We start from the raw sequence: 26,656 nt of genomic DNA, 5'->3' as shown, positions 1-26,656 counted from the left end.
TTTCTGCAGCACATGGATCAGGGGCTGGACTCCAGCCTGAGATCCCTAAATCGCCCTTCAGGGAAGCGGCACAGGGGCTCAAAAAGCCTCAGGACCGGGGTGGAGAAGATGGGGGCCCAGAGGTGGGCTTCTAGTTCCATTCCAGTAATGGCACCAAACTGTCAAAGACAAAAACCAAACGAGTAAGGAGACTGAGTTTATTCAGAATATTGCCATCGTGGAGAACAGTTCAGAATCAAAGGCAGGGTGAGTTTGCCTTAGACTGTTATAGGGAGGGTTTGGACAAGTTATAGGTAGAGTAGTTTACAGTTAGAATTGCTTTTGTAACTAGGGGAAGTCTTGGTCGGCTGACTAGGAAATGTGTATTTTGGTGTCTAGCTAGTTTGGGCGCACTTCTTTTTTTTTTTTTTTTTTTTGCCTCACAGCGCATCTTGTGAGATCGTAGTTCCCCGGCCAGGGATCAAACCTGGGCCTAGCAGTGAGAGCACCGGGTCCTAACCACTGGACCGCCAGGGAATTTCCATGGGCGCACTTCTAATCTCAGTTAATCATTCATGAGACAAAGGACTTGGAGTTAGAGACCCTGTGTCTGGCCTTGTTGGCAGGTTCAGGCAAAAATGGAAACGTCTGTGTTTAACCTTCTCACAGGTAAATAAGGGGCTCCTCTGTGAGCCCTATGGTAGTCATGAGAAAGAGTAGACAATGACTCTCATCTAAGTCACGCGGGAGAAGGTGGTTTGCCGCAGTTACCTATTTCCAATCACAAAAGGATAGGATCATCTCCAGGGAGGAAAAAAAAAAAACGGTTGAAGAGATTTCTTAATCATCACTGTTTGTCCTGTGGCACAGGGATTAGGTAAAGTTCAACGCTGTCAGTTTCAAGGTTAATTTTTTTCCATTATGATCCAGTTGTTTTGGTAGATTTGTTGAAAAGATTTGTTGCTGCCAATGCTTTGTTTCTAAAATGAAAACTTCAGTCCTCAGTTGCATTAGCCACATTTCAAGTGTTTAAGAGCCACATGTGGCTAATGGCTACCATAATGGATAACCCAGACATAGAACGTTTTCGTCATCACAGAAAATGTTACTGAACAATACTGCTGTAGGCCTTACAGCACAGTGTCTAATAAATGTTTTGAATTTTGTGAAAAGCAGTCGAAAGCAAATTACACTGTTAGAGGCACATATGAAAAAGTTAAAACTCAATGACTGAGCACAATTTATTTTGAGGATTTTATAGTGAAACAATGTTGATAAATACAAATATAAAAACACTTTTGTAAAGCATACATTAGACCAGACTAATTCAAGGGATGTTTGGGTATGTATGATGCTGAACTCTTAGGATCCCACACAGTACAGGGTCTCTTTGTTAAATATTTTTATTTAAAATTCTCCTTAATAACTAGAATTCCAGAATCTTCAGTTAATTTGGGGATGGTAGTGAAAGGAGCTATACTGGATTAGAAGAGAATTAATTATTTAATTAATGAAAATACTTCAGCACTACTTCTGGAACATGAAATATAGACTTTGTGAGACCACAAATTCTTGATTTAATTAATTAATGAATGAATTAATTCATTAATTATTTAAGAATTAATTAAGAATTAATTATTTAATTAATGAAATATACTTCAGCCCTACTTCTGGAACATGAAATATAGATTTTGTGAGACCACAAATTCTTGATTTGCGTACTTGAGAAAATTCATACATACTGCTGAGACCACAGTTGAACAGCCCTGCAGATATTGCTAGATGTTTAAAATATGATCAGATCCTTCAGAATTTTCTCCCAGAGAGGCAAGTTTAAAGGCTGCACAGTGTAAAATCCAAAATACTGACAATACCAAATGCTAGGGAGGATGTGGAACAATAGGAACGCTCATTAATTGCTGGTGGGAATGCAAAACAGTACAAGCCACCACTTTGGAAAACATTTTGGCACTTCCTTACAAAGTTAAACATAGTATTACCATGTGATCCAGCAGTCACAGTCCTTGGCGTATACCAAAATGAGTTGAAAACTTATGTCCATGCAGTAACCAACACGAGTGTTTATAGCAGCTTTATTCATAATTGCAAAAATTCAAAGCTAACAAAATGTCATTTAGCAGGGAAATAGATAAGTAAACTGGTATACGTACACAATGGAATATTACTCAATGATAAAAAGAAATGACTATCAAACCGTGAAAAGACATGGGAATCTTAACTGAATATTACCAAGTGAAAGAAGATATATTCCAACTGCAAGACACTCTGGAAAAGATAAAACTAGACAATAAAAAGATCAATGTTTCCCAGGGGCTGGGGGCAAGGAAGAGGAGGCATAAGTAGATTGAACAGAGGATTTTTAGGACCGTGAAACGATTCTGTATATTACTGTAATGATGATAGGTACATGACATACATTTTTCAAAACCCATAGACCTGTACAACACAAAGAGTAAACCCTAACATTAAACTACACGCTTTAATTAATGATATATCAGTGTTAAGTTCATCACTTGTAACAACGGCACACACTAATGCAATATGTTGTAAACAGCGGAAACTGAGAAGGGGTGGAATATGTGGGAGCTTCCTGTAGCTTTCTGTTGGATTTTCCAGTAAACCTAAAACTGATCTTAAAATCTATTTATTAAAAAAACAAAACCCCCAAAACTTAAAGGTATCTCTGCAGAAACCTGCAGGGTTTTTCCCATTTTCCTACAGGCTCATGATTTCAAATGAGAGGTTGCTACATCTTTCATAAACGTTAGAAGAAAAGCTAAAACTTATTGAACCTTTATATTATGGGTACTACGTATAAGTATGTTATTCTACTAATCAACAAATATTTATTCAGAGCAAGTATATCCAGCCTACGTTTAGAGGTATATCACCTACGCAATTTAGTTCAATCGTCACACGCTATGAAATACTATTGCTATTAACGTTTTCAAAAACAAGAACTCTGAGAAGTCAAACAACTAATAAACACTAGGACGGGTATCTAAACTGAATTCCACACCCAAAGTTCGAAACCATAACACCGAATAGAAGAGAATTAGCGATTTCTAACTCCGTCATCCGAAACAATGAACAGCCGACAATCTCGCGATGTTGTTGCGGCTACTACTACTCCCAACATGCAAAGCGGCTACCGTGCCGCAGCCCGTGCCGCAGCTGGTGCCGCAGCCTATGCCGCAGAGTCCGGAGGGCCCCGTCGTGCCTCGAGGCGCGAAAGGTAACCTGGGAGCCGTAGTTCTCCTGGACGCCTACTGGTGTTGCCAGCGCGGCGGTGGCGGATCGCTCGGTTCCAGCCAGTAGGTCCTGTGAGGGCGAGCTGAGGCGGAGAAAGGGCGTGGAACTGGAAACGGGTGAGTCGGACGCGGTCTACGCGGTCGAGGGAGGCGGCACCGCGGCTTAGGGTTGACTTAAATAAATGGACCCGTGCTGCAGTCTCTCCGGAGACACCGCGGTCTTAGCGTCAGCGAGCAGAGGGTGAGGAGGCGCCAGAGCCCGGTCCTTGCACCCGTACTCGTCCTCAGCTCTCCGCCAGCATCTCCACCATGCAGTCCCGGGAAGAAGCTTCGCGCTCTCGCCGCCTTGCCAGTCCCCGCGGCGGGAAGCGGCCCAAAAGGGTTCACAAACCCACGGTTTCAGCTTTTTTTACGGGCCCGGAGGAGCTGAAGGACACGGCCCATTCCGCAGCCCTGCTGGCCCAGCTCAAGTCCTTCTACGACGCGCGGCTGCTCTGTGATGTGACCATCGAGGTGGTCACGCCTGGCAGCGGGCCTGGCACGGGCCGCCTCTTCCCCTGCAACCGTAACGTGCTGGCTGCCGCGTGTCCCTACTTCAAGAGCATGTTCACCGGCGGCATGTACGAAAGTCACCAGACGAACGTGACCATGCACGATGTGGATGCCGAGTCCTTCGAGGTGCTGGTCGATTACTGCTACACGGGTCGTGTGTCTCTGAGTGAATCCAACGTGGAGCGCCTGTACGCCGCCTCCGACATGCTGCAGCTCGAGTATGTGCGTGAAGCCTGTGCCTCCTTCCTAGCCCGCCGCCTTGACCTGGCCAACTGCACGGCCATCTTCAAGTTCGCCGACGCCTTTGGCCATCGCAAGCTGCGATCACAGGCTCAGTCGTTTATAGCCCACAACTTCAAGCAGCTCAGCCAGATGAGTTCGATTCGGGAGGAGTCTCTGGCAGATCTGACCCTGGCCCAACTTCTGACTGTCCTGCGCCTGGACAGCCTAAACATCGAGCATGAGCAGACCGTGTGCCACGTGGCGGTGCAGTGGTTGGAGGCGGCTCCCAAGGAGCGGGGTCCCAGCGCTGCAGAAGTCTTCAGGTGTGTCCGCTGGACACACTTCACCGATGAAGATCGGAATTACCTGGAGGGGCTGTTGACCAACACCATGGTGAAGAAGTACTGTCTGGACCTTGTTGAAGGGGCCCGGCAGATGCGATATGGTGACACGTTGTGCAAGTCTCTGGTGCCAAAGCCAGAGAGCAGCAGCGGTGGCAGCAGCAGCAGCGGCGGCGGCGGCGTTAGCAGTGTCGTTAGCGGCGCTGGTGGCGGCGGCGGCTGCAGCAGCAGCTCTGTTGTATCGGTGGCAGAAAATCCACCCCAGAGGCTGGGTGTGTATGCCAAGAAGATGGTGATCTTCTTTGGACATCCCAGAGATCCCTTTCTGTGCTGTGACCCATACTCGGGGGACATTTACAAAGTGCCATCACCTTTGACCTGCCTTGCTCACACTAGGACTGTGACCACCTTAGCTGTCTGTGTCTCTCCAGACCATGACATCTATCTGGCCGCCCAGCCCAGGAAAGACCTCTGGGTGTATAAACCAGCCCAGAATAGTTGGCAGCAACTTGCTGACCGCCTGCTCTGCCGTGAGGGCATGGATGTGGCATACCTCAATGGCTACATTTACATTTTGGGTGGGCGAGACCCTATTACCGGCATTAAACTGAAGGAGGTGGAGTGCTACAGTGTCCAGAGGAACCAGTGGGCACTGGTGGCTCCCCTGCCCCATTCTTTTATTTCCTTCGATCTGATGGTAATTCAGAACTATCTGTACGCTCTCAATAGTAAGCGCATGTTCTGCTTTGATCCCAGCCACAATATGTGGCTGAAGTGTGTTTCTCTGAAGCGCAATGATTTTCAGGAAGCCTGTGTCTTCAATGATGAGATCTATTGCATCTGCGACATCCCTGTCATGAAGGTCTACAATCCAGTCAGAGGAGAGTGGAGGCAGATTAATAACATTCCCTTGGTGTCAGAGACTAACAACTACCGGATTATCAATCATGGCCAAAAACTGTTGCTGATCACCTCACGCACCCCGCAGTGGAAAAAGAACCGGGTGACCGTGTATGAATATGATATTAGGGGTGACCAGTGGATTAATATAGGTACCACATTAGGCCTGTTCCAGTTTGATTCTAACTTTTTTTGCCTCTCAGCTCGCGTTTATCCTTCCTGCCTTGAACCTGGTCAGAGTTTTCTCACTGAGGAGGAAGAAGTGCCCAGTGAATCTAGCACTGAGTGGGATTTAGGTGGATTCAGTGAGCTGGACTCTGAGTCAGGAAGTTCAAGTTCTTTATCTGATGATGATTTGTGGGTTCAGGTAGCCCCTCAGTGAAATGCGCAGGGTCAGCAGAGTGTGTTATAGATAAGCTGAAACTCTAAGGTGTTTTTACTGCTTTGGAAGGTATCTTAAAGAGACCCTTTCGTTTTGCTGGAAAAAAAAAAAGAAAAAAAGTTGATTAATTTCAGGTTTGGTTTAGAAAGGGTATTGTTTGAAATACTAACGTAATTTAATGTTACAGAATTTAAACATTAAAAGAAATCAACCTATTTAATAATTTACTGTTCTAAAAGTCCAGTGTTGATTGTTTAGTATGTTTATGTTTGATGACAATATAAGTTAGTTGTAATCAATAGTCTTCTATTATTAAATCTTACATTCTGTCTTGTGCCACAAATACTTCAACTTGAATTTTAATTTCTACAATAGAAAAACTGATTGGTTAGGAATTATTAGAGAGGGTTGGAAAGCATATATTTTCCTTCAGAACAGTGTAGTAGATTTCCAAAACTTTAAACTAGTGGGTTTTTACAAAATGTGTTCTAACACATATAGTCTGCTAAGTTTTAGTTCAGTTTTCTCCTCTTTTGTGAAAAAAAAATACATATGTTTAATGTGACTGAATGGTGATTTCATTTGTGATAATATATAGAATGGTCATACGCTCACTGAAAGTAAAAACAAAAAAACAGGATTCTACTTTTTGAAAAGAAATTTCAGTTTTAAATCTGTAATATAACGTGTAATTTGCAAATAGTGACCAATTTTCCATCTAAAAAAATTCCATTCTAGTAGTGTCACCAATCATCTAAAAACCTTTTTAAAAAAAAAACAAAAACCCAGTAACTTGCTTTGTAGGTTCATATTTTAAATCTATACTTGATACATGCTTCACTGAATCAGAAGAATAATCCTTTTTTCACTGGACATGATTGTGAAAATTTTTATCCACTGTCCTAAAAAGTTTATGTGATTCTTAAAATATTTTGGCTGTACAGTTTTGGTGTTTATCTTAGAAGATTTGTCAACAAGATGTGATTATTCTTTACTGTTTTGTGAGTAATATTGGTTTTGAAAGTATGTATTAGTTAAGAACAGTATTTTATTGAAATCAGTAGCTATTGTGTCTGTCAACTATAAGATCAAGTGCCAGCAAAGAATTTTCAAACTCTAAGTTGTGTATAGAACTGTTTTGTGTAGCATTGAAAAATTCTGTCAGTTTTGTAAGTCGCTAAATGTTATTATCAGCTTAAAGGTATTTTTCTATTAAAAGTTTACAGTTCAATAACATAAGTGGATGATAGCATTTGGGGCCAGTAGTGAAAGTATATTTCGTCTAAAATATTTCTCTATGCAGTGGTGTACAAGGCTATTTTATTATGGTATTTGTATCTGTTCTGTGTTTCTCTATGAACCATGCTCCAGTCTTTGTTTCTGTCAGCATATGTAAGGGAAAGAAAGTCCAGAAATAGAGAATAAATCACACAAGACTTACATTGTTAAATACATGAAAACATAAGTGCTTACCTCTTGAGGGTTTATTAGATATAGTTGTTATTGATACATATACATGATAAGTGACCAGATGTTTATGGTGTATAACTTTTTCTACACACAATCAGAATGATCTCCCTGAATCTTCATTCAGTGACATGATAATTCCTCTTCTGTGTTTATTCTCTAGTGACAGCGTGCTAACATTTCTTACACCCGGGCAGAGTACAGAGGAATGTGCTCTTTCTGGTAGGGAACTGGATTTTTTATTGAAATACCATAGGATGAAAACAGAGAGGAAGACGTAAAAGGTTGTTTTTTTTTTTTAAAGATATTTCTTAGCCATTTTGATGGGCTGTTTGAAGATTCTACAAGACATTCCTGTTCAACATTTTTAGTGAAATAAGATGCTTGCTTATCCTACCAGTATGTGTTCCTTCAGAAGGACAGACATGCTTTTAGTTGCCTGAGGCTCAGTTTTGTTCCATTTGACATCAGGGTTGTTTTCGGCAGTGTCCTTAACACAAAGCTGTTTCTCAATAGGGTTATTTTTTTGGCCAACTTTTTCTTCACCAGGAACTTCTTGTTGATAGCTTTTTCCTTTGTCGGGTTGAAATAGAACAGTGATGATCTCAACCAGACTATCCTTCTGCAGAATTAAGGTGTGCAACTGATTGATAAAAGACAGATTCTCCAATTGTCATTTTCAACCTTTAAGTTAAAGCCTAAGCGAAATAGTAGTAATATCTTGGTTTACAAAGAGATTTTCTTGGGAAGAATTTGGTTTCGTGCTATATTTGTGAATTAGAGAATAGTTGTTAATCATTATTTTACGGATAAGTGATTTGTATGTGATTAGTTACAAATAAAACATACTAGAATCTAGACTTTCTGATTTTTTAATTCATTGTTTCTGTTAAATGTATAAAACCCTTGCTTGTACAGTGAATGACAACTAGCAGTGTTGAAATCCCTTCTTGACTGGAAAGTACCCTTGTCTCTGTTTTCCAATTAATCACATCTTTTAATAAATATGTTTGTAGGACTGCTATTTGTAAGATTTAGAATGATGTTAATTATCTTTCGTATCTGTCCCTGTAGTCTGAAAAGTTCAGAGGACCCCAATTTTAAAAAATTCTTTTAAGTTCAAACCATAAGTGGTGTTAGGATTTCCAAAAGGGTAAAGTAGAAATATTTGTACCTGATCTTGTTGAGAATCTGGGGAACACTTTTGATCTACTCCCAAGAAAAAGGCCGGTGTCATAACATCCCTGAAATTATAAAAGTATGACTACTTCTGAAGCTCATCAGACTCAAGATAAGAGCACTTGTGACAGTCTCTCCTCCCCATACCTGCGTAAAACCTTTAACCCTTTCATCATTCTAACTAACTTTAAAGGAACATTTGTTAGAGCAAATATGATAAAGCAGGGAAGTATGAGGAAGCAACCTTACTTACAGAAAATGTGACTATCAGTAGAAACCTAAAAGAATCAGTGTCATTTTTAGAACCAACTAGAGGGTTCAATGTATACAAACCAATTGTTTTTTTTAATAATAATAAAAAGCAAAAGACACTGTTCACCGAAGTTGCCAAACCTCAGAGTACCATGGAGGCATAGGTTTGTGCAGAATAGGGGGAAGGGCCCCCCTCCTTTACTCTGCGCCCTTTGTCATTCTTATCTGTTTCATCAAACTTCCATTCCTCACATCTTTAACCTTGAGGACTCAACATGGTCCAAGGCACAGGGAGAGTAGGAAACAGATACTGTTGTATAACATTCCATCCATATCTGAGACATTTTGTCCTAAAACAGCCTAGTCTGTGGGGAGTCACCTGTCTGTATTGGAGTCACCATTTTTCATTCTCACCTCTAAAGCTAAAATTGCTGCTCAGACCCACTATATCAATCAGGAATATTCTTTTGGGCAAACTATTCATTAATTGTAGGAAAACTAGTTTAAAAGGACTATGTAAATGTCAGGCAAAGTATTTCTTCCAAAACAGATATGTTTGTGCCTTGAAGAAAAAGAAGAGCCAGGACTCTCAGATAAATGAATATCACCTTAATTTAGATCATCTTAAGAAAATAGAATAGAATTTTGTTTTCGCATACTGTAACTGAAAAATTCAGCCGTGGCGCTCACTTCAGGTACAGCCTGATCCAGGGTCTCAGCGTCCTCAGGGCTTTCTTTGTACAGAGAAGATATCATGGGGCAATGGGTTCCCTCATTTTGTGCGTTGATTAGAATATAGGGGCGGTTGTATGTAATGGAGACCTGTAATTGTGTAAGTAAGTTTCTCATATGAAATTTCTCATGTCAAAGTCTAATCTGTTGTGTTATCCCTCATCTAGAAAGTTGACTGGCACCCAGGCTTTTCTGTTTTCTTGTTCTGCTACCCTTGGGGTGTTGTCCCGACCCACATGGTCCAAGCCGGTTCACCCTTGTGTCCACATTCCAGCCATTAAAAGGGGAGAAAGGGGGAGGGGAGGACACGACCCTTCCCTGTGAGGGAAGTCGTGAGCATTGCTTCAGTTGCGTGACACTGGCCACATCTTAACTACATGGACATACCTAGCAGCAAGAGTGCCTAGGAGAGGTAGTCTTTGTTCTGGGTCAACATGTATCTAGTTATTCAAGGGTTCCTTCTTACAGAATGAGGGGAAAGGCTATTAGGTTAAACAGCAGTCTCTATCACACCATCTGTCAGGCCAGGTTTTGTCACATGGCAGCCAGAGTGATAACACCATCCCAGCAGTTACTGCAGTCAAGGCAAGATGGCTAGGCCTCCGTCCTACCCCAGAAACACTCAGAGAGCTCCCTGGGCTCCCGCTGCCGCTCTGTACAGAAGAGGCAAGGGCACTTCATATTGTTTTGATTAAATAAAGCCTTCTAAGCTCAGTGTGTACTGGTACCCTACATCATGAGCCAGTCTTATATTGGCATTATATCGTAGAATGTTCCAGCTTCCTAAAAGGAAGGAAAAGAGTACTGAAAAATGACTCTGTGTAATCAATGGCAGTATTAATTATCTTAAACAGCAAACGTTGCTTCTAATTAAAATGTGAGATATCAATTATAGAGTAATGATGAAAACTGGACATTTCTTAGAGCTGTTTAGCAGCCTTGTAGCATTTTCTGTGCCTGGATCATCTTTGCAGTGCTGTGTGAATATAAGCTACTCCTCTCCCCCTCTGTTGAAGCCCAGACCAATTAACCACAATAGTCTATTCAAAACTTAGTTTCTTGCTGAATTCTTTTTTTTTTTTTGAATTCTTATACTGACTTCAGGTTAATCATAGTTCGTGCAATATACACATATAGTGTCACTTTTTGTGTTTGTGAAAACTTCAAAACAGCTGCCAGAGAACATTTTGAGTAATTGCTTCTGTCAAGTATATCACTTTTATCATCATAATTTTCATTACAGATAGCCATACTTATTTTAAAAAGACTCAAACAACCTGATTTTCACATGGAACCCTAACGTCCGCCCGCAAGTGAAGAGTAAGTAATACTTGTGTTAGTAGTTGTATTTCTATTAGTACATGAATGAAGAATATGACTCCATTCTCTGTTTCATTTCTTGTCTAAAGACAAGATTTTTGATATATGCTGTGACTGGGTTCTTCTCCATATTCTGTACTAGATACTGCTTGTTTAGTATCCCACTCCCATTACTTTCCTGTATGGCCTCCTCACATGCTGGCGTTATTCCATGTATTGATCTGTTCACTCTTTATTATATGTCTCCTGAACTAAACTGTGCACTCTTCACGGAGGAACCGCGTCTGTCTTTTCCACAGCTCCTAACATAGTGCCGGGCACATCATCCGCATTCCATAAATGTTTGTTGAACAAAGAAAGAAATGTATTTCGTGCTTGTTTGCATTTATATGAGAAACACTTGCATTCAGAGCTCTCATCTTTTTGTCAATTTTCCAGCTATGAGGGAGAGCTATTATTAAACTCTTTTGTCTGGTTGTCATAGCAACCCACTGGCCTCCAGAGCTACAGGTTATTTCTGATGGGCATATTCTCCTAGACAACCAAACACGCAGCGTTTTCAATTATGGAGTAATGATGCTATTATAAATCACATTTCTGACACTATATTTCTCTATCTTTTATAAAGATGGCAGAGAATTAGAACAGAGACGAGTCTGTTCAAATCAACAAAGGCTAGGGGAAATTAAGCAGTATGACTCACATCTCTCCTCTCAACCCTTTCATATTTCCTCCAAGTTCTCCACCTTTCCATAAGCACCTGTGAATTCACTTGGGTGTTCTGACCAAGTTATTAAGGAAGTTTTGAAAGTTAATTGCTACAAGACAAACTCTAAAAAAGCTCTGTTACAGCTTAAATAGTTTCTTTTTCTCCTCCTTGTTTCTTCCTTCCTCTGTCCCTCCCTCCCTCCCTCCCTCCCTCCCTCCGTCCCTCCGTCCCTCCGTCCCTCCCTCTGTCCCTCCTCCGTCCCTCCGTCCCTCCCTCCCTGATCTTAGTTCCCCACCAGGGATCGAACCTGTTTCCCCCTGCAGTGGAAGCACGAAGTTCTAACCACCGGACCACCAGGGAATTCCCAGTCCTTGCTTGTTTCTTAAATTTCATGTTAAGTTAGCAAATGATAATAGCCTTGCAAAAATTGAGATTTGCTCGGAAAAGTTTCAAAATGAGGTCTTTTCCAACCTCATTCTTCCTTCCATTCATATTTTAGTGGCAAGAATTGAGAAGAGTTTTATTAAACTGGGTTAGTCATCATAGAAAACTCATTATCAGTTCAATAAAACAGGGTTTTTCTGGCCCATTCAACAAGGCATGATTGTAGTTTTTAAAAGGCAGAGTCTTCCTTTTTTTTTTTTTGGCTGCGTGGCTTGTGGGATCTTAGTTCCCTGACCAGAGAAGGAACCCAGGCCCTCAGCAGTGGAGAGCGCAGAGTCCTAAACACTGGACTGCCAAGGAATTGCCAGCAGAGTCTATTTTCTAATGATGGATACCTTAATGGGATTTTACATGTATGTTATGCTGTATTTTCTTTTCTGTAGGTTTTGGTCACATGCAGTATGGAGAGTCAGTTACCACCTAGTTCCAAGTAGATCCTATGAAAAATACTTCACTACACCCTTTCTCTGTGCAGTTCTAATGCTTTTGTTATACATACAGTTGTGATACCCATCAGGAAACTGTCCCATAACTTTATTTAAAAGAAGTGATACTGCATTTAGCTTACCTACTGGGCTTTGACATTATAAAAGCAGTAACACTTTATTACATGCAACGATCTTCAACAAATAATATACAATGGGGATACTGTCAGGAAGACAAAGAGAAAGATAAGGGGGGATGGTATCGTCTGTAATGTCAAGATTGCAGATTTGGGTACCTGAACACCTGGGGTATTTTGATTAACATATATATATATATTTTAATATCTTTATTGGAGTATAATTGCTTTACAATTATGTGTTAGTTTCTGCTTTATAACAAAGTGAATCAGTCTGATTAACATATTTTTAAGAACTTCATTTTAGTCTTCTAGAAATCTCCATGCACTGTTACTCTTTTAAATAAGCTCTGAATCCTACACATTAGCTGAGATGTCAAAACTTTGAGACAGCTAAACCTAGATATCTGCCTATTGTAAAAATTGAAAATGGCCCAGTGGAAGGGAAGGATTCTCCAGGGCAGGATGGAAGGGAAGGGTTCTCCAGGGCAGGATCAGACGTCCAGCCACACAGATCTTGCAACAATTCTTGACAAAATCACCAATTCCCAAGTCTAGTTCTCTCCTGTAGAAGTTAGGGTATTCAGTAATTACTGCACCTTGATTTGGTTGGATTTGGGTACTGAGTCAGATTAACCAAACTATCAAACAAATATACAAAATCCGTAATATTGATACATTAACTTACAAAAAGAAAATAGAGCTTTTGCATTCAGGAGGGAGCCCCCAGTGCCCAATTTTTCCCTCGGGAGTGAAGAGTTTGGACCGTGTATCAAGTGCCACAAATTCGAAGGGTGCCACCCAAGGGCCTGCATCCCAAATCACGTAGCTTGGGGAGCCTTGGGGAACCAACCAGCCAGCCTTGTCATTTGCAAGTCCTCCAGGACCACATTAAAAAAAGGAGTGATGTCAAATGGGTACTCAAGTACTTCCATGGGCTCAGCACAGAGGGGACAGGCAAAAACACCCCTCCTCTAGTTTCTCCCTGAAAGGAGCTTTACTGCATACTTTCCCAGCTACTGCCTGAAGGTCCAGCTTCTAATCAGCTTGTGTATGGATGTTGACTGGGATTCTCCCAGGAGACTGAAGGAGCCCTGGGCAGTCCCCCTGCTTGCTGTCTAAAGCTCGCTCCAACAATACAAACAAGTCTCCAGCTTCTCTCTGGAAGGAGCTTGTCCACACATCCAGCACCGCAACTTACCTGGCTGCCACCTGAAGGACTGGCTGCCAAGCCACCTTGCTCTGGAAGCCAACAGGGCCCAGCTTCCACAACGACCCTGGAGCCCCATTAAACCAAGGGGCAGTTTGATACAGAAATGTCAGCAGGCTCAACACACAGGGAACAGACAAAAATGCAAGGCTCTCAGTTTCTCCCTGGAAGGTATTTGCATAATTTTCCAGCTTCTGCCCAAGGTTTGGGCTTCGAATTAGCCCATACCTGAGAGCTGACAAGGCGTATAATTAGTCATCATGTGAGGGTCTGAACGGGCATGTGCATTCTCCTTCCTGTGCCTTCTCCCCGCCTAGCTCACCCCAGCCATAAAGCCAAGTCTCCAGATACGCTGTGAAAAGAGTTTGTCAACATATCTAGCACCCCACCTTCTATGGCTACAAGCTGAGGGACTGGTCCTAAATCTCCTAGCTCTGGATGATGATGGGGCTCAGCAGTTATGAGTCCCCTGAGACCACAGAGAACAAAGAGGCATTTTTATATGGGTGCACAAGTGTTCCCAGCAGTGATTCCCTCTGGCTCAGCACAGAGTGAATAGGCTCAAATACCCAGCTCCTGGTTTCCCTTTGATAGGGGCTGGACTGTAGAGCTAACATCCTGCCTTTCCCAGTTGCTGCCTGAAGGTCAGGCTTCCAATTAGCCTGCACTGGGGACCTGAAGGGACAAGCAATTAGTAGTCGTTTGGGAGCCTGAACGTGTGCGTGGGCACTTCCCATGCCTTTGGAACAATAATGGGTCTTGGCACACCCGAATCTTCTAGAAGCCACCAAGAATAAGGACTGTGATTTGGATAAGCACAGAAGTTTGAGAAACGGGACTTCCCTGGTGGCGCAGTGGTTTAGAATCCTCCTGCCAATGCAGGGGACACAGGTTCGAGCCCTGGCCCGGGAAGATCCCACATGCCGCGGAGCAACTAAGCCCCTGCGCCTCAACTACTGAACCTGTGCGTCCTAGAGCCCGTGCTCCGCAACAAGAGAAGCCACCACAATGAGAAGCCCATGCACCACAACGAAGACCCAAAGCAGCCAAAAATAAATAAATTAAAAAAAAAAAAGTTTGAGAGGCAATCAGGAGCTCAAGCCATGCCGAATGGCAAGATTCATCTCTAACACAAGGCTACTCTTTCTAAACTGGGAGAGGGGGAATTCCCTAGCAGTCCAGTGGTTAGGACTCCGTGCTTCCACTGCTCGGGGTCCGGGTTCAATCCCTGGTCAGGGAACTAAGATCCCACAGGCTGAGCGACCAAAAAAAACCAACCAACCAAACAAACAAAAAAAACAAAACTGGGAGAGGTGGCTGTTTTATCTGATGCACAGAAACCAACACAGAGAGTCAAAGAAAATTAAGAAACAGAGGAATATTTTCCAAACAAAAGAACCAGATACAACCCCAGAAAAAAGACCTTAATGAAATGAAGATAATGACTTACCTGATAAAGTGCTCAAAGTAATGGTAATAAAAATGCTTACAAGGTCAGGAGAACAATGCATGAACAAAGTGAGAATTTCAGCAAAGAGAAAACGTAAGATACTGTCTTGTACTTAAAAATATTTTGATAACTATATTTTAAAATGATTTTGTATGTAATCCTATGTATTTTAATAGTTTTATTGAGATATAATTCACATACTGTATAATTCCCCTACTTATAATTTAATAGTTTTTGTATATTCAGAGTTGTACAACCATCATTACAATTAAAATTTTTTTCCCATCGCTTTAAAAAGAAACCCTGTATCCATTAGCAGTCGTTTCCCATTTTCCCTCAACTTCACCCCCTTCTCCAAGACCTAGGCAACCAATAATCTACCTTCTGTCTCTATGAACATTTCATACCAATGAAATCATATCATACAAAATGTGGTCTTTCGTGTCTGGCTTCTTTTACTTAGCATAGTGGTTTCAAGGTTCACCCGTGCTGTGGCGTGTGTCAGTACTTCATTCCTTTTTATGGCCTGATGATATGCCATTATATATGCCATTATTTGGACGTACCGTATTTTACTATACGCTCTCAATAGATGGACATTAGGGCTTTTTCCACTTTTGGGCTATTATGAATCATGCTGCTGTGAACATTCACCTACGAGTTTTTGTGTGGACATATACTTTCAGTTCTCTTGGGTGTATATGTTTACCTTTTTGAGGAAGCGCCAGGCTTTTCCAAAGCTGCTGCCTCCTTTTGCAATCCTTTCAGCAATGTAAGAAGGTTCCAATTTCTCCACGTTAACAATTGTTATTTTTCTGTCTTTTTTATTATAGCCATCCTAGTAGGTATGAAGTACATTCTCATTGTGGTTTTGATGTGCATTCGCCTGGTATCAAACGGCTGATGATGTTGAGCATTTTTCCATGTGCTTCTTGACCAAATGTATATCCTGTTTAGAGAAATGTCTTCTCAGACGTATTGCTCATTTCTCAATTGGGTTGTCTTCTTATTGAGTTGTAAGAGTTCTTAGTATATTATGGATACTACTGCCTTATCAGATATATGATTTGCACATATTTTATTGCATTCTATGTGTTATAGGCTGACTTCTGTTCTCCTCACAATTCATATGTTGCAGCCCTAATCCCCCAGTACCTCATTTTGTGTCTGTATTTGAGGATAGGTCCTTCATGGAGGTAATTAAGTTAAAATGAGACCCACACCCAGGATGGACCCTCATCCAATCTGACTGGTGTCCTTATAAAAAGAGTTGATTAGGACACATACAAAAACACCAGGGATACGTGTGCACAGAGGAGAGTCCATGTGAGGATACATTACAATGGTGGCCATCTGCAAGCCAAGGGGAGAGGCCTCAGAAGAAACCAAACTTGCTGGCACTTGGACCTCTAGCCTCCAGAATTGTGAGAAAATACATTTCTGTTGTCTAGGCCATCCTTGCTGTGGTATTTTGTTATGGCAGCCTTCCAAACTAATATAGATTTTGATACTGGAACTGAGGTTCTGCTGTTTTAAATGCTTAAAAATGTAGAAGTGGCTTTGGAACTGGGTAATGGGTAGAGGCTGGAAGAATTTTGAGTGCATGTTAGAAAAAGCCTAGGTTGCCTCGAGGAAACTATTGGTAGAAATATGGCTGTTAAAGTTGCTTCTGGTGAGACTAATGCTGAAAACTCAGTCTCCCTACACCAGTGCCGAATTGACTCTTGGAGACAGAGTTTTGGGTGAAGTAGAAAAGAAGAGCTTTATTGCTTTGCCAGACAAAGGAGGACACAGCAGGCTTCTGCCCTTGAAAACTGTGTGTCCCCACCCAGGAAGATTTGGTGAGGAGTTTAATTTTTTATTTTTTAATTAATTTATTTTTTATTTTTGGCTGCGTTGTGTCTTCGTTGCTGTGTGCGGGCTTTTCTCTAGTTGCAGTGAGCGGGGACTACTCTTTGTTGCGGTGCACAGGCTTCTCACTGTGGTGGCTTCTCTTTGTTGCGGAGCACGGGCTCTAGGCACGCGGGCTTTAGTAGTTGTGGCTCACAGGTTCAGTAATTGTGGCACGCGGGCTTTAGAGCGCAGGCTCAGTAGTTGTGGCGCACGGGCTTAGTCACTCCACGGCATGTGGGATTTCCCAGACCAGGGATTGAACCCACGTCCCCTGCATTGGCAGGCGGATTCTTAACCACTGCACCACCAGGGAAGTCCTGGTGAGGAGTTTTATAGCAATGATTCAAGTGTGGGGTTGATAAAACTAGGGTGTGTGCAGGGCCTGCACTCCAGTAATCTGGTCTCAGGTAATCTTTTTTTGTTCGTTTGTTTTTGCGGTATGCGGGCCTCTCACTCTTGTGGCCTCTCCCGTTGCGGAGCACAGGCTCAGGGCCAGGACGCGCAGGCTCAGCGGCCATGGCTCACGGGCCCAGCCGCTCCGCGGCATGTGGGATCCTCCCGGACCGGGGCACGAACCCGTGTCCCCTGCATTGGCAGGCGGACTCTCAACCACTGCGCCACCAGGGAAGCCCTCAGTTAATCTTTTGATGAGCTTCTCTGGTTGCTTTAATCTGGCCTCAGGTGGTCTTCTCTGGAATGAAGAATGCTGACATCTTCCATTTGTTGGGGGTTTTAGTTCTATAAAGGGCTTAAAGATATTGTTATGTGTGTCCCTTGATGTGGGAACCAGGACCCTGCCCTGAGGCTGCACTCTTGTTTCTTGACTGCTCCTCCCTTGTCTTTGCATCCCCTCCCTTCCCTGATTAGCAACTGTTTGAATCTGCCTTTTGGGACTCAGGGAAAGTCATGGAGGCTGGAGTCTGTTCCCTACAAACAAGAAACGGGGGACATGGAAAGGCTTCGCCAGTAGCCCCACAGGGTGCTGCTTGGTTTCAAGACCTCAGATGGAAATAAGGAACGTGTTATTGGGCATTGGAGGAAAGCTGATCTTTGTTATAAAGTGGCAAAGAACTTAGCTGAATCGTGTTCTAGTATTTTGTGGAAGGTAGAACTTTGAGTGATGAACTTGGATGTTCAGCTGAGGAGATTTCTAAGCAAAGGATTCAAGGTGTGACTTAGGTTTTCCTTGTTGCTTGTAGTAAAATGTGAGAGGAGAGAAACTGAAGAAGGAAATGTTAAGCAAAAAGAAACCAGAAAGTGAAGATTTGGAAAGTTCTCAGCCTATCCTTATTGCAAAAAATTGAGAAAGCATGTTCCAGAGAGAACATCAAGGGTATAGCAGAACAATCACTTGATAAAGAGATTATGGCTGTGAGTCCTGGATCTAATCAGCCATTTCAGCAGAGGCCAGGAAGGGGACAAAACGGAGGAAGGCTATTGAACTTCTGGGATTCAACAGAGGGGATGACAGAGCTGTTCTCTGTGAACATGCCTTATCTTTCAACAAAAGGGAAGAATGACCCTGAGGGTGATTCTGAGACTGGGAGGGCTGCCACTCCCACAGGGTCCCTGAGTTTCAGCAGGACAGGCTGCCCAGGGCCTCAGGGCTGGAGCTGCTCCCTGGAGCCTGGGCAGGGGGAGTTGGGGGTAGGGCCACTACTTCAGTGGGCCTAAGGTCAGAGTATCAAGCCAAAGAATATTATTCTTGAGCTTTAAAATCAGGGAATTTTTCCTGCTAAGTTTTGGGCTTGCTTGGGACCCATGACCCCTTTCTTCTTTCCAATTTCTTCCTCTTGGACTAGGAATGTCCATTGTATGCCTGTCCCACCATTGTATTTTGGAAGCAGATAATTTGCTTTTACAGGTTCACAGCTTAAGAGGGATTTTTGCCTCAGAATGAATCAAACCTCAAGTCTCTCCCACACTTGATTTATTTATTAATATTTATTTATTTATTTTTGGCTGCGTTAGGTCTTTTTTGCTGTGCGCGGGCTTTCTGTAGTTGCGGCGAGCGGGGGCTACTCTTCGTCGCGGTGTGCGGGCTTCTCATTGCGGTGGCTTCTCTTGTTGCGGAGCATGGGCTCTGGATGCGAGGGCTTCAGTAGTTGTGGTACTCAGGCTCAGTAGTTGCAGCGCACGGGCTTAGTTGCTCTGCGCCATGTGGGATCTTCCCGGAACAGGGCTCGAACCCACATCCCCTGCATTGGCAGGCAGATTCTTAACCCCTGCGCCACCAGGGAAGTCCTCCACACTTGATTTAGATTATACTTAGTTGAAACTTGGGACTTCACGCAGATGCCAGAATGGGTTAAGACTTTTGAGCTGTTGGGATGGGGATGAGTGTCTTTTGCATGTGGGACATACATGAATTTGGGGGTCCAGATGGTGAACTGTTATGGACTGAATAGTGTCCCTCTAAAATGTATATTTGAAAGCTTAATCCCCAGTACCTCAGAATGTGACTGTATTTGGAAATAGGGCCTTGAAAGAGGAAATTCAGTTAAAAAGATTGGATTAGGCCCTCCTAATCCAATCCGACTGGTGTCTTTATAATATAAGGAGATCAGGACATGCAAAGAAGCAGCAGGGATGCACATGCACAAGGAAAGACCAGGTGAGGATACAGAGAGAAGGCAGCCATCTGCAAGCCAAGGAGACAGGCCCCAGAGAAGACCAAACCTGCTGGCACCTCGATCCCAAACTGTGAGAAAGTTAATTTCTGGTTTTGAGGCCATCCTGGCTGGGGTGTTTTGTTATGGCAGCCCCAGAAAACTAGTACCTCATGGGTTATCTTTTCACTTTCTTCTTCTTCTTTTTCTTTTTTGGCCTCACAGTGTAGCATGCAGGATCCTAGTTCCCCGACCAGGGATCAAACCCACACCCTGCATTGGGAGTGCGGAGTCTTAACCACTGGACTGCCAGGGAAGTACCTTTCTTGATAGTGTCCCTTGAAGCACAAAAGGTTTTAATTTTTCTGAAGCTCAATCAATCTATTTTTTCTTTCTTGTGCTTTTGGCATTATGTCTAAGAAGGGAAAGCCCTATCCTTAGGTCATAAAGATTTATTCCTACATTTTCTTCTCCAAAAGTTTTATAGCTTTACATTTAGGTTTCTGATCCTTTTTTTTTTTGTGTGTGTGTGTGTGTGTGTGTGGTACGTGCGCCTCTCACTGTTGTGGCCTCTCCCGTTGCGGAGCCAGGCTCCGGACGCACAGGCCCAGCGGCCATGGCTCACGGGCCCAGCCGCTCCACGGCATGTGGGATCTTCCCGGACCGGGGCAGGAACCCGTGTCCCCTGCATTGGCAGGCGGACTCTCAACCACTGTGCCACCAGGGAAGCCCTCTGATCCATTTTTAAAAATTTTATTTTATTGAAGTATAGGTGATTTACAATGTTGTGTTAATTTCTGCTGTACAGCAAAGTGATTGTTATAAATATATATATACATTCTTTTTCATATTCTTTCCCATTATGGTTTATCACAGGATACTGAATATAGTTCCCTGTGCTATGTAGTAGGACTTTGTTGTTTATCCATTCTATATATAATCGTTTGCATTTGCTAATCCCCAACTCCCAAGCCCTCCCTGCCCCTTCCCCCTCCCCCTTGGCAACAAGTCTGTTCTCTATGTCTGCGAGTCTGTTTCTGTTTCATAGATAAGTTCATTTGTGTCATATTTTAGATTCCACATGTAAATAATATATGGTATTTGTCTTTCTCTTTCTGACCTACTTCACTTAGTATGATAACATCTAGGTCCATCCATGTAGCTGCAAATGGCATTATTTCATTCTTTTTTATGGCTGAGTAGTATTTCAGTGTTTGTGTGTGTGTATTCCACTGTGTGTGTATATTATATATATATATATATATATAAAATATTCCATTGTGTGTGTGTGTATATATACATACATACGTACCACATCTTCTTTATCCATTCCGCTGTTGATGGACATTTAGGTTGTTTCCCTGTCTTGGCTATTGTGAATAGTGCTGCTCTGAAGATAGGGGCGCGTGTATCTTTTTGAATTACAGTTTTGTCTCAGCATATGCCCAGGAGTGGGGTTGCTGTATATGCTCCGTTTTGAATTAATTTTTGTGTATGGTATTATGAAGGGGTCTACTTCATTCTTTTTACATGGGGAGATTGAATGATTCCAGGACCACTTGTTGAAAAGACTATTCTTTCCCCCATTGAATGGGCTTGGCACCCTTGTTAAAATTCAAATGACCATAAAAGTAAAGGTTTATTTCTGGAGTCTCAATTCTGTTTCAGTAATTTATGTGTCTCCCTTTTACCAGCACCACACTTAGTCCTGATTTCTGTAGCTTTGTGGTAAGTTTGGAAATCAGGAACTGTGAGTCCTCTAACTTTGTTCTTCTATTTCAAGTCTGTTTTGGCTATTTGTAATTCCTTGCATTTCCATATGCATTTTAGGATCAGCTAAGGATTTTGATAATGATTGTGTTGCATCTGGATCAATTTGTTGAATATTTCTATCTTAACACCATTAAGTTTTCCAATTCGTGAACATGGGCTATCCTTCACTTATTTAGATATTCTTCAGTTTCTTTCAGCAAAGATCTGTAGTTTTCAGAGTACATATTTTGCACTTATTTTCCTGAACTTATTCCTAAGTATTTTATTCTTTTTGATGTGGTTATGAATGGAATTATGTTAATTTCTTTTTTTTAGTGTAATCCTATGTATTTTATTTTTGGCATTTATTTATTTATTTATTTAGGCCATGCCACATGGCTTGCAGGGGTCTTAATTCCCCAGCGAGGGATTGAACCCGTGCGTCCTGCAGTGGAAACATGGAGTCCTAACCATTGGACCGCCAGGGAATTCCCTTTATTTCAGGCATTTAAACAGTTCTTCTGAGATGGGATCTATAGAGTTCACCAGACTATCAAATATGTTCAAAGGAAAAAAAATAAAATAAAAAGCCCTACTCTGCGTTGTAGCCAATGATCTTTATAAAACACAAATCTGACCATGTCTCTTCACTGATTAAAACTTGTAACTGACTGTCCGTGGCCTCAGACGAAAGTCCAGTTTCCTTACCATAGCTTGTAAGTTCCTGTATGCATTGTCACTGCTTGCCTGCCTTTCTGGCCTGTCTCTGTACCTCTGCCTCATCCTCATACTTTGTGCTCTGATCTTAGTAAACTACTCTTAGATCCTTGAAAACACCCTTCTTCTTCTCCCTCGCCAAGACCTTTGCATGTGCTCGCCCCTCATCCTGTAACCCTTTTTTCTGCACCTCATGGCCTCACCAGTGCCGACTCACTCTTCAGTTCTCAGGTTAGACATACTTACTCCAGGAAGCCTTCCTTGACCCTGACATCTGGGCTGGGGCTTCTCCAATGAGCTCTCCCGGTCTCTAGTGCTTCCACTGACCATCTGTGTGTGTTAGTACTTGCCTGTCTGCTTATCTGTACCCTTACTGGATTGTAATCTTAATAAGAGCAGACATTCTGTCTTTTCCCTCTGTTTTCTCCTATACTCTGCTGGCAGGAACAGAACTTGTTCTGGAAAGTCATTTCTAACTCTGATGTGTTTTATTATCCTCAAGTTTTTGTAATTTCCTCATTTCTATATATAATACCGAGGTTTCCCCACATTCCAGTCTAAAAACATTGGGACTGTCTGTGATGTTTGTCTTTATTACTAAGTTACAGTTAGTGATCAAATGAAGTTGAATTTTTGTCTGTATTTTATCTCACATTATTGTTTGGCTCTATATTTCAACACTCAAAATGATAGATTTAGAAATTACCCTAAAAATCAACCAACCAGTTTTGCTTGTTTCAGTTCCACAGCATTCCTGATAGATGATCATTCAGATTCTGCTTGAATACCACCAATGAAAGAGAGTTCATTATTTTGAAGAAGGTTCTTTTTTTTTTTTTTTTTTGGCTGCACTGCACGGCTGTGGGATCTAAGTTCCCCCGACCAGGGATTGAACCTGTGCCCCCTGCAGTGGAAGCCTGGAGTCCTAACCACTGGACCGCCAGGGAATTCCCACAGAGTTCATTATTTCACTCTTCTAAATTTGTTTCTCCTTGCTTGGATTAAGAAAAGAAAAGGGGAGAAAAACCACAAGATTTTCTGAGTTGAAGAAGAAGATGGAGTCTAGGATTTAGGATACCACTAGACATACCACCAATCCACCTACCTTTTTATTATTTGTTTTACATGAGAAATACTGTCATGTCATCTGCTAAAAATTGTGCAGATATTAGCCACACCATCTACTGGAAAAATCAGGTCAGCAGAGATTTCATGAAATGACTGCATCTGATAATGCTTTTCAATTTCAAGACCTCCTGTGTCATTATTTTAAACAACCCAGTGATTATAAGCCATAATGTAAATAAGTACATCATAATACTTGTAGGCCACACGTGATAATTCAGCATTATGGTTAAATCCCCTGTGGAGCACAAGAGCCCATAGCAAAGTAAAATATTGTACTTCACATTGAAACAAGTATTGTTGTATCAAAACAAATTAGAAAACTTGAGAGTATTGTATAATAATTTTAAATATTTTTTTTCATGCTATACTTGAGGAAAGATGGATTCAATTTCAGGAGAATGAAGAGGTCTTGTGGGGATTTTCTAGTTTTAGAAATAGACTATACATGAACTCTCTTCAGTACTCTGTAATGACCCACATGGGAATAGAATCTAAACAACAATGGATATATGTATATGTGTAACTGACTCACTTTGCTGTACAGCAGAAACTAACACAACATTGTAAATCAGCTCTACTCCAATAAAAAACATAAAAATTAAAAAAAATAAAAAATAAATAGATTATATAGATCCTTTTTGGAGTAACAAGTTATAATATAACTTATTTTGGGGGCAAAATTAGAATTCTTTTTATGTATATTAAGGAGCACTTCAAAGACAATAAAATTTAACCTCTCAAAGCAAAATGTTCATACATTTTTTAGTCTATTCTTGATTGCTCGCTTGCTCGCTGGATTTGAAGAACATTTTCCTTTTGACTCAAATGTGTTTCGATGCTTAACCAAGGTCTTTGCTTCACCCTCATCTAATAAGGGGAACACTCAAGATTTTATAGATTTAGACTGACATGTTCCTTTCATGTTCCTTTCATGTTCCAGGTTGGATTATTTTCATTTTGGTACACTTCCTTCCAGTCTTTTATTGAAAGTGTTTTCTTACATAGACTTTATATAGCATACTATAGATATGATTTTATATGATTTTGCCATACTTTCTTATTTCACAAAAAGTTCTCCCAACATAATTGTACATGTGCGCAAATTAATATGATAAAGAGGCTATATATATACAAGGATGCTTATTACCGTATTATTTATAATAGCAACATATTTAAAACGCCATTAATGTTCATCAGCAAATATTTGGATCCTAAACATATAAACAAAAATTCAGTAAACAAACATTTATACTACAGAATTATATGCAGCCATTAAAAAGAATGAGGTGGATCTGTGCGTTTTGATGTGGAAAGTTGTTGCCATTGAATTTGTTGTTATCTGGACTGTGTGACTTCTGAAACCCCTTCCTGTTTGGACAGCCTGAGACTGTTTGAAGTCTCCTAGGGACAGGGCTTTTCTACAAAAGCAAAAAAGTTTGCAGGTAGGTACTTTCCCAGACTCCTGGCAGAGAGCTTGTGGGCAAAATTTATGAGCGTGTATGTTCTTTTCTAGTACTTTGAATCTCAAGAAGTGACACAAAGAAACAGCGTATTTAGAATTCTTTCTGGTCGTGGCAGCAGTAGTGGAAAGAACATCTATGTGCTGGGGCAGGAGAGTAACAGCATATAAATAAGACCCTTTAATGTGGCTTTTTACTTTCAAAATTTGTATTACACATTTGTGACAACATGGATGGACATTGGGGGGATTATGCTAAGTGAATATGTGAGAGAGAGAAAGACAAATACTACTTATATGTGGAATCTAAAACCAAAACAAATGAACAAACCAAACCAAACTCATAAATACAGAGAACAGATGGGTGGTGACCAGAGGGGAAGGGTGTTGTGAGGAAGAGTGAAATGGGTGAAGGGGGTCACTTGTATGGTGACAGATGGTAACTAGACTTATTGTGGTGATCGTGTATACAAATGTCAAATGTGTTATGTTGTACACATGAAACCAGTATGTTATATACCAATTTTACCTCAATTTTTAAAAAAAGAAAGAAAAAATCAGTAAAAAAAAAAAAAAAAAGGTATTATATACAGTTGGTTCAGAATTCAAAGAGTACAAAGGAAAGGTCCCCCCTCTTTTCTCCCATCCTTCTTATCCCTGTCCCGTAAACACCTGGTTTTATTTTCCAGTGTTCTTAATTTTGTGTGTATATCCTTCCAGAAATATTTTATGGACATACACAACAGTATGTGAATCTTTCTCTTCCCCCAACCTTTTTTTTTTTTTTTTTTTTTTTTTTTACTAAAATGGCATCATACTATATAAGCTACTTCTGATCTTGAAGCATATTCTGTATCCTAAGTCAGGAACCTGTTCATTCTTTGTTTTATAGCTACAGAGTAGACACTACATACATACATACAAAGGTATTATAATTCAGGCAGTTTGTATTGGTGGATACTTGGGTGATGTACAATCTTTTGCTCTTACAAACAATGCTGTTGTGAATACCCTTGTACTTGTGATCTTTCATGCCTCTGCCAAAATATCTGTAGGATAAATTTCTCAAAGGATATGTACATTTGGAATTTTGATGAGGTATTACAAAATCCCCCCCCCAGAAAGTTTACACCAATTTATGCTTCCACCAGCAATGTGTAATGGTGCCGTTTCCCCGAAATATGTTATTAGACTTACTGATTTTGCTCTGACTTGATTTTGACTTTAGTTCTAGCTGCCTGAGAAATCTTGGTTTTCCTGCACATTTTCTGAGCTGGTTCTTTGCCTTTCCAACAAATTCCTTTTTCTTTCTTTCTTTCTTTTTTTTTTTTAAATTAACCAGAGGAAGTTTCTGTTGTTTGCAACCAAGAATCTAGACTGGTATGATGTCTATGATACATTGTTCAGAGCAAAATTAAGTTGAGGAATAACACGCTTACGGTGATTCCCATTTTTTTTTTTTTTTTGGCCGCTCTGACTGGCTAGCGGGATCTTAGTTCTCCGACCAGGGATGGAACCTGGGCCCACTGCAGTGGAAGTGTGGAGTCCTAACCACTGGACTGCCAGGGAATTCCCTGGTGATTCTCATTTTTTTTTTTTTCTTTTTTTGCGGTTTGCGGGCCTCTCACTGCCGTGGCCTCCCCCGTTGCGGAGCACAGGCTCCGGACGCGCAGGCTCAGCGGCCATGGCTCACGGGCCCAGCCGCTCCGCGGCATGTGGGATCTTCCCGGACCGGGGCACGAACCCGTGTCCCCTGCATCGGCAGGCGGACTCTCAACCACTGCGCCACCAGGGAAGCCCTCTCATTTTTATAAAAACAAAAATCAAAACAAAATCACATGCATGTAGGTGTCCAAAAGAAATATCTGGAAGGATACATTCTAGACAGTGGCTGGTTACCTCTGGATGCAGGAGTTGTCAGAGGTTAGGGAAACACCTTAACTTTCTCCCTCATACACTTGATTATTATTGGAATTTTTTACTATGAGCATATATTACATTTACCTAGAGCCCACACTCCTCAACAAGAGAAGCCACCGCAATGAGAAACCCGTGCACTGCAATGAAGAGCAGGCCCTGCCCGCCGCAAACAGAGCAAGCCCGCGCGCAGCAACGAAGACCCAAC

General features: G+C 41.7%; 1 protein-coding gene across 1 annotated transcript; it reads left to right on the top strand.

Moving 5' to 3' along the window:
- The first annotated feature begins 3,166 nt into the window (after positions 1-3,166).
- Positions 3,167-8,139, top strand: LOC137210852 (kelch repeat and BTB domain-containing protein 6). Its single transcript, XM_067712859.1, has one exon. It carries the CDS (start codon positions 3,561-3,563, stop codon positions 5,646-5,648), a length of 2,088 nt encoding a protein of 695 aa, XP_067568960.1. The 5' UTR covers positions 3,167-3,560; the 3' UTR covers positions 5,649-8,139.
- Positions 8,140-26,656: the final 18,517 nt, after the last annotated feature.

Source organism: Pseudorca crassidens, chromosome 18 (assembly GCF_039906515.1).
Source record: "Pseudorca crassidens isolate mPseCra1 chromosome 18, mPseCra1.hap1, whole genome shotgun sequence".
Taxonomy (NCBI): Eukaryota; Metazoa; Chordata; class Mammalia; order Artiodactyla; family Delphinidae; genus Pseudorca; species Pseudorca crassidens.
The sequence above is the reverse complement of the archived record's forward strand: the minus strand, read 5'-3'. Positions and strand labels throughout refer to the sequence as shown.

Coding starts and splice junctions, on each gene's coding strand:
- LOC137210852 (XM_067712859.1), top strand. CDS start 3,561: ATGCAGTCCCGGGAAGAAGCTTCGCGCTCTCGCCGCCTTGCCAGTCCC.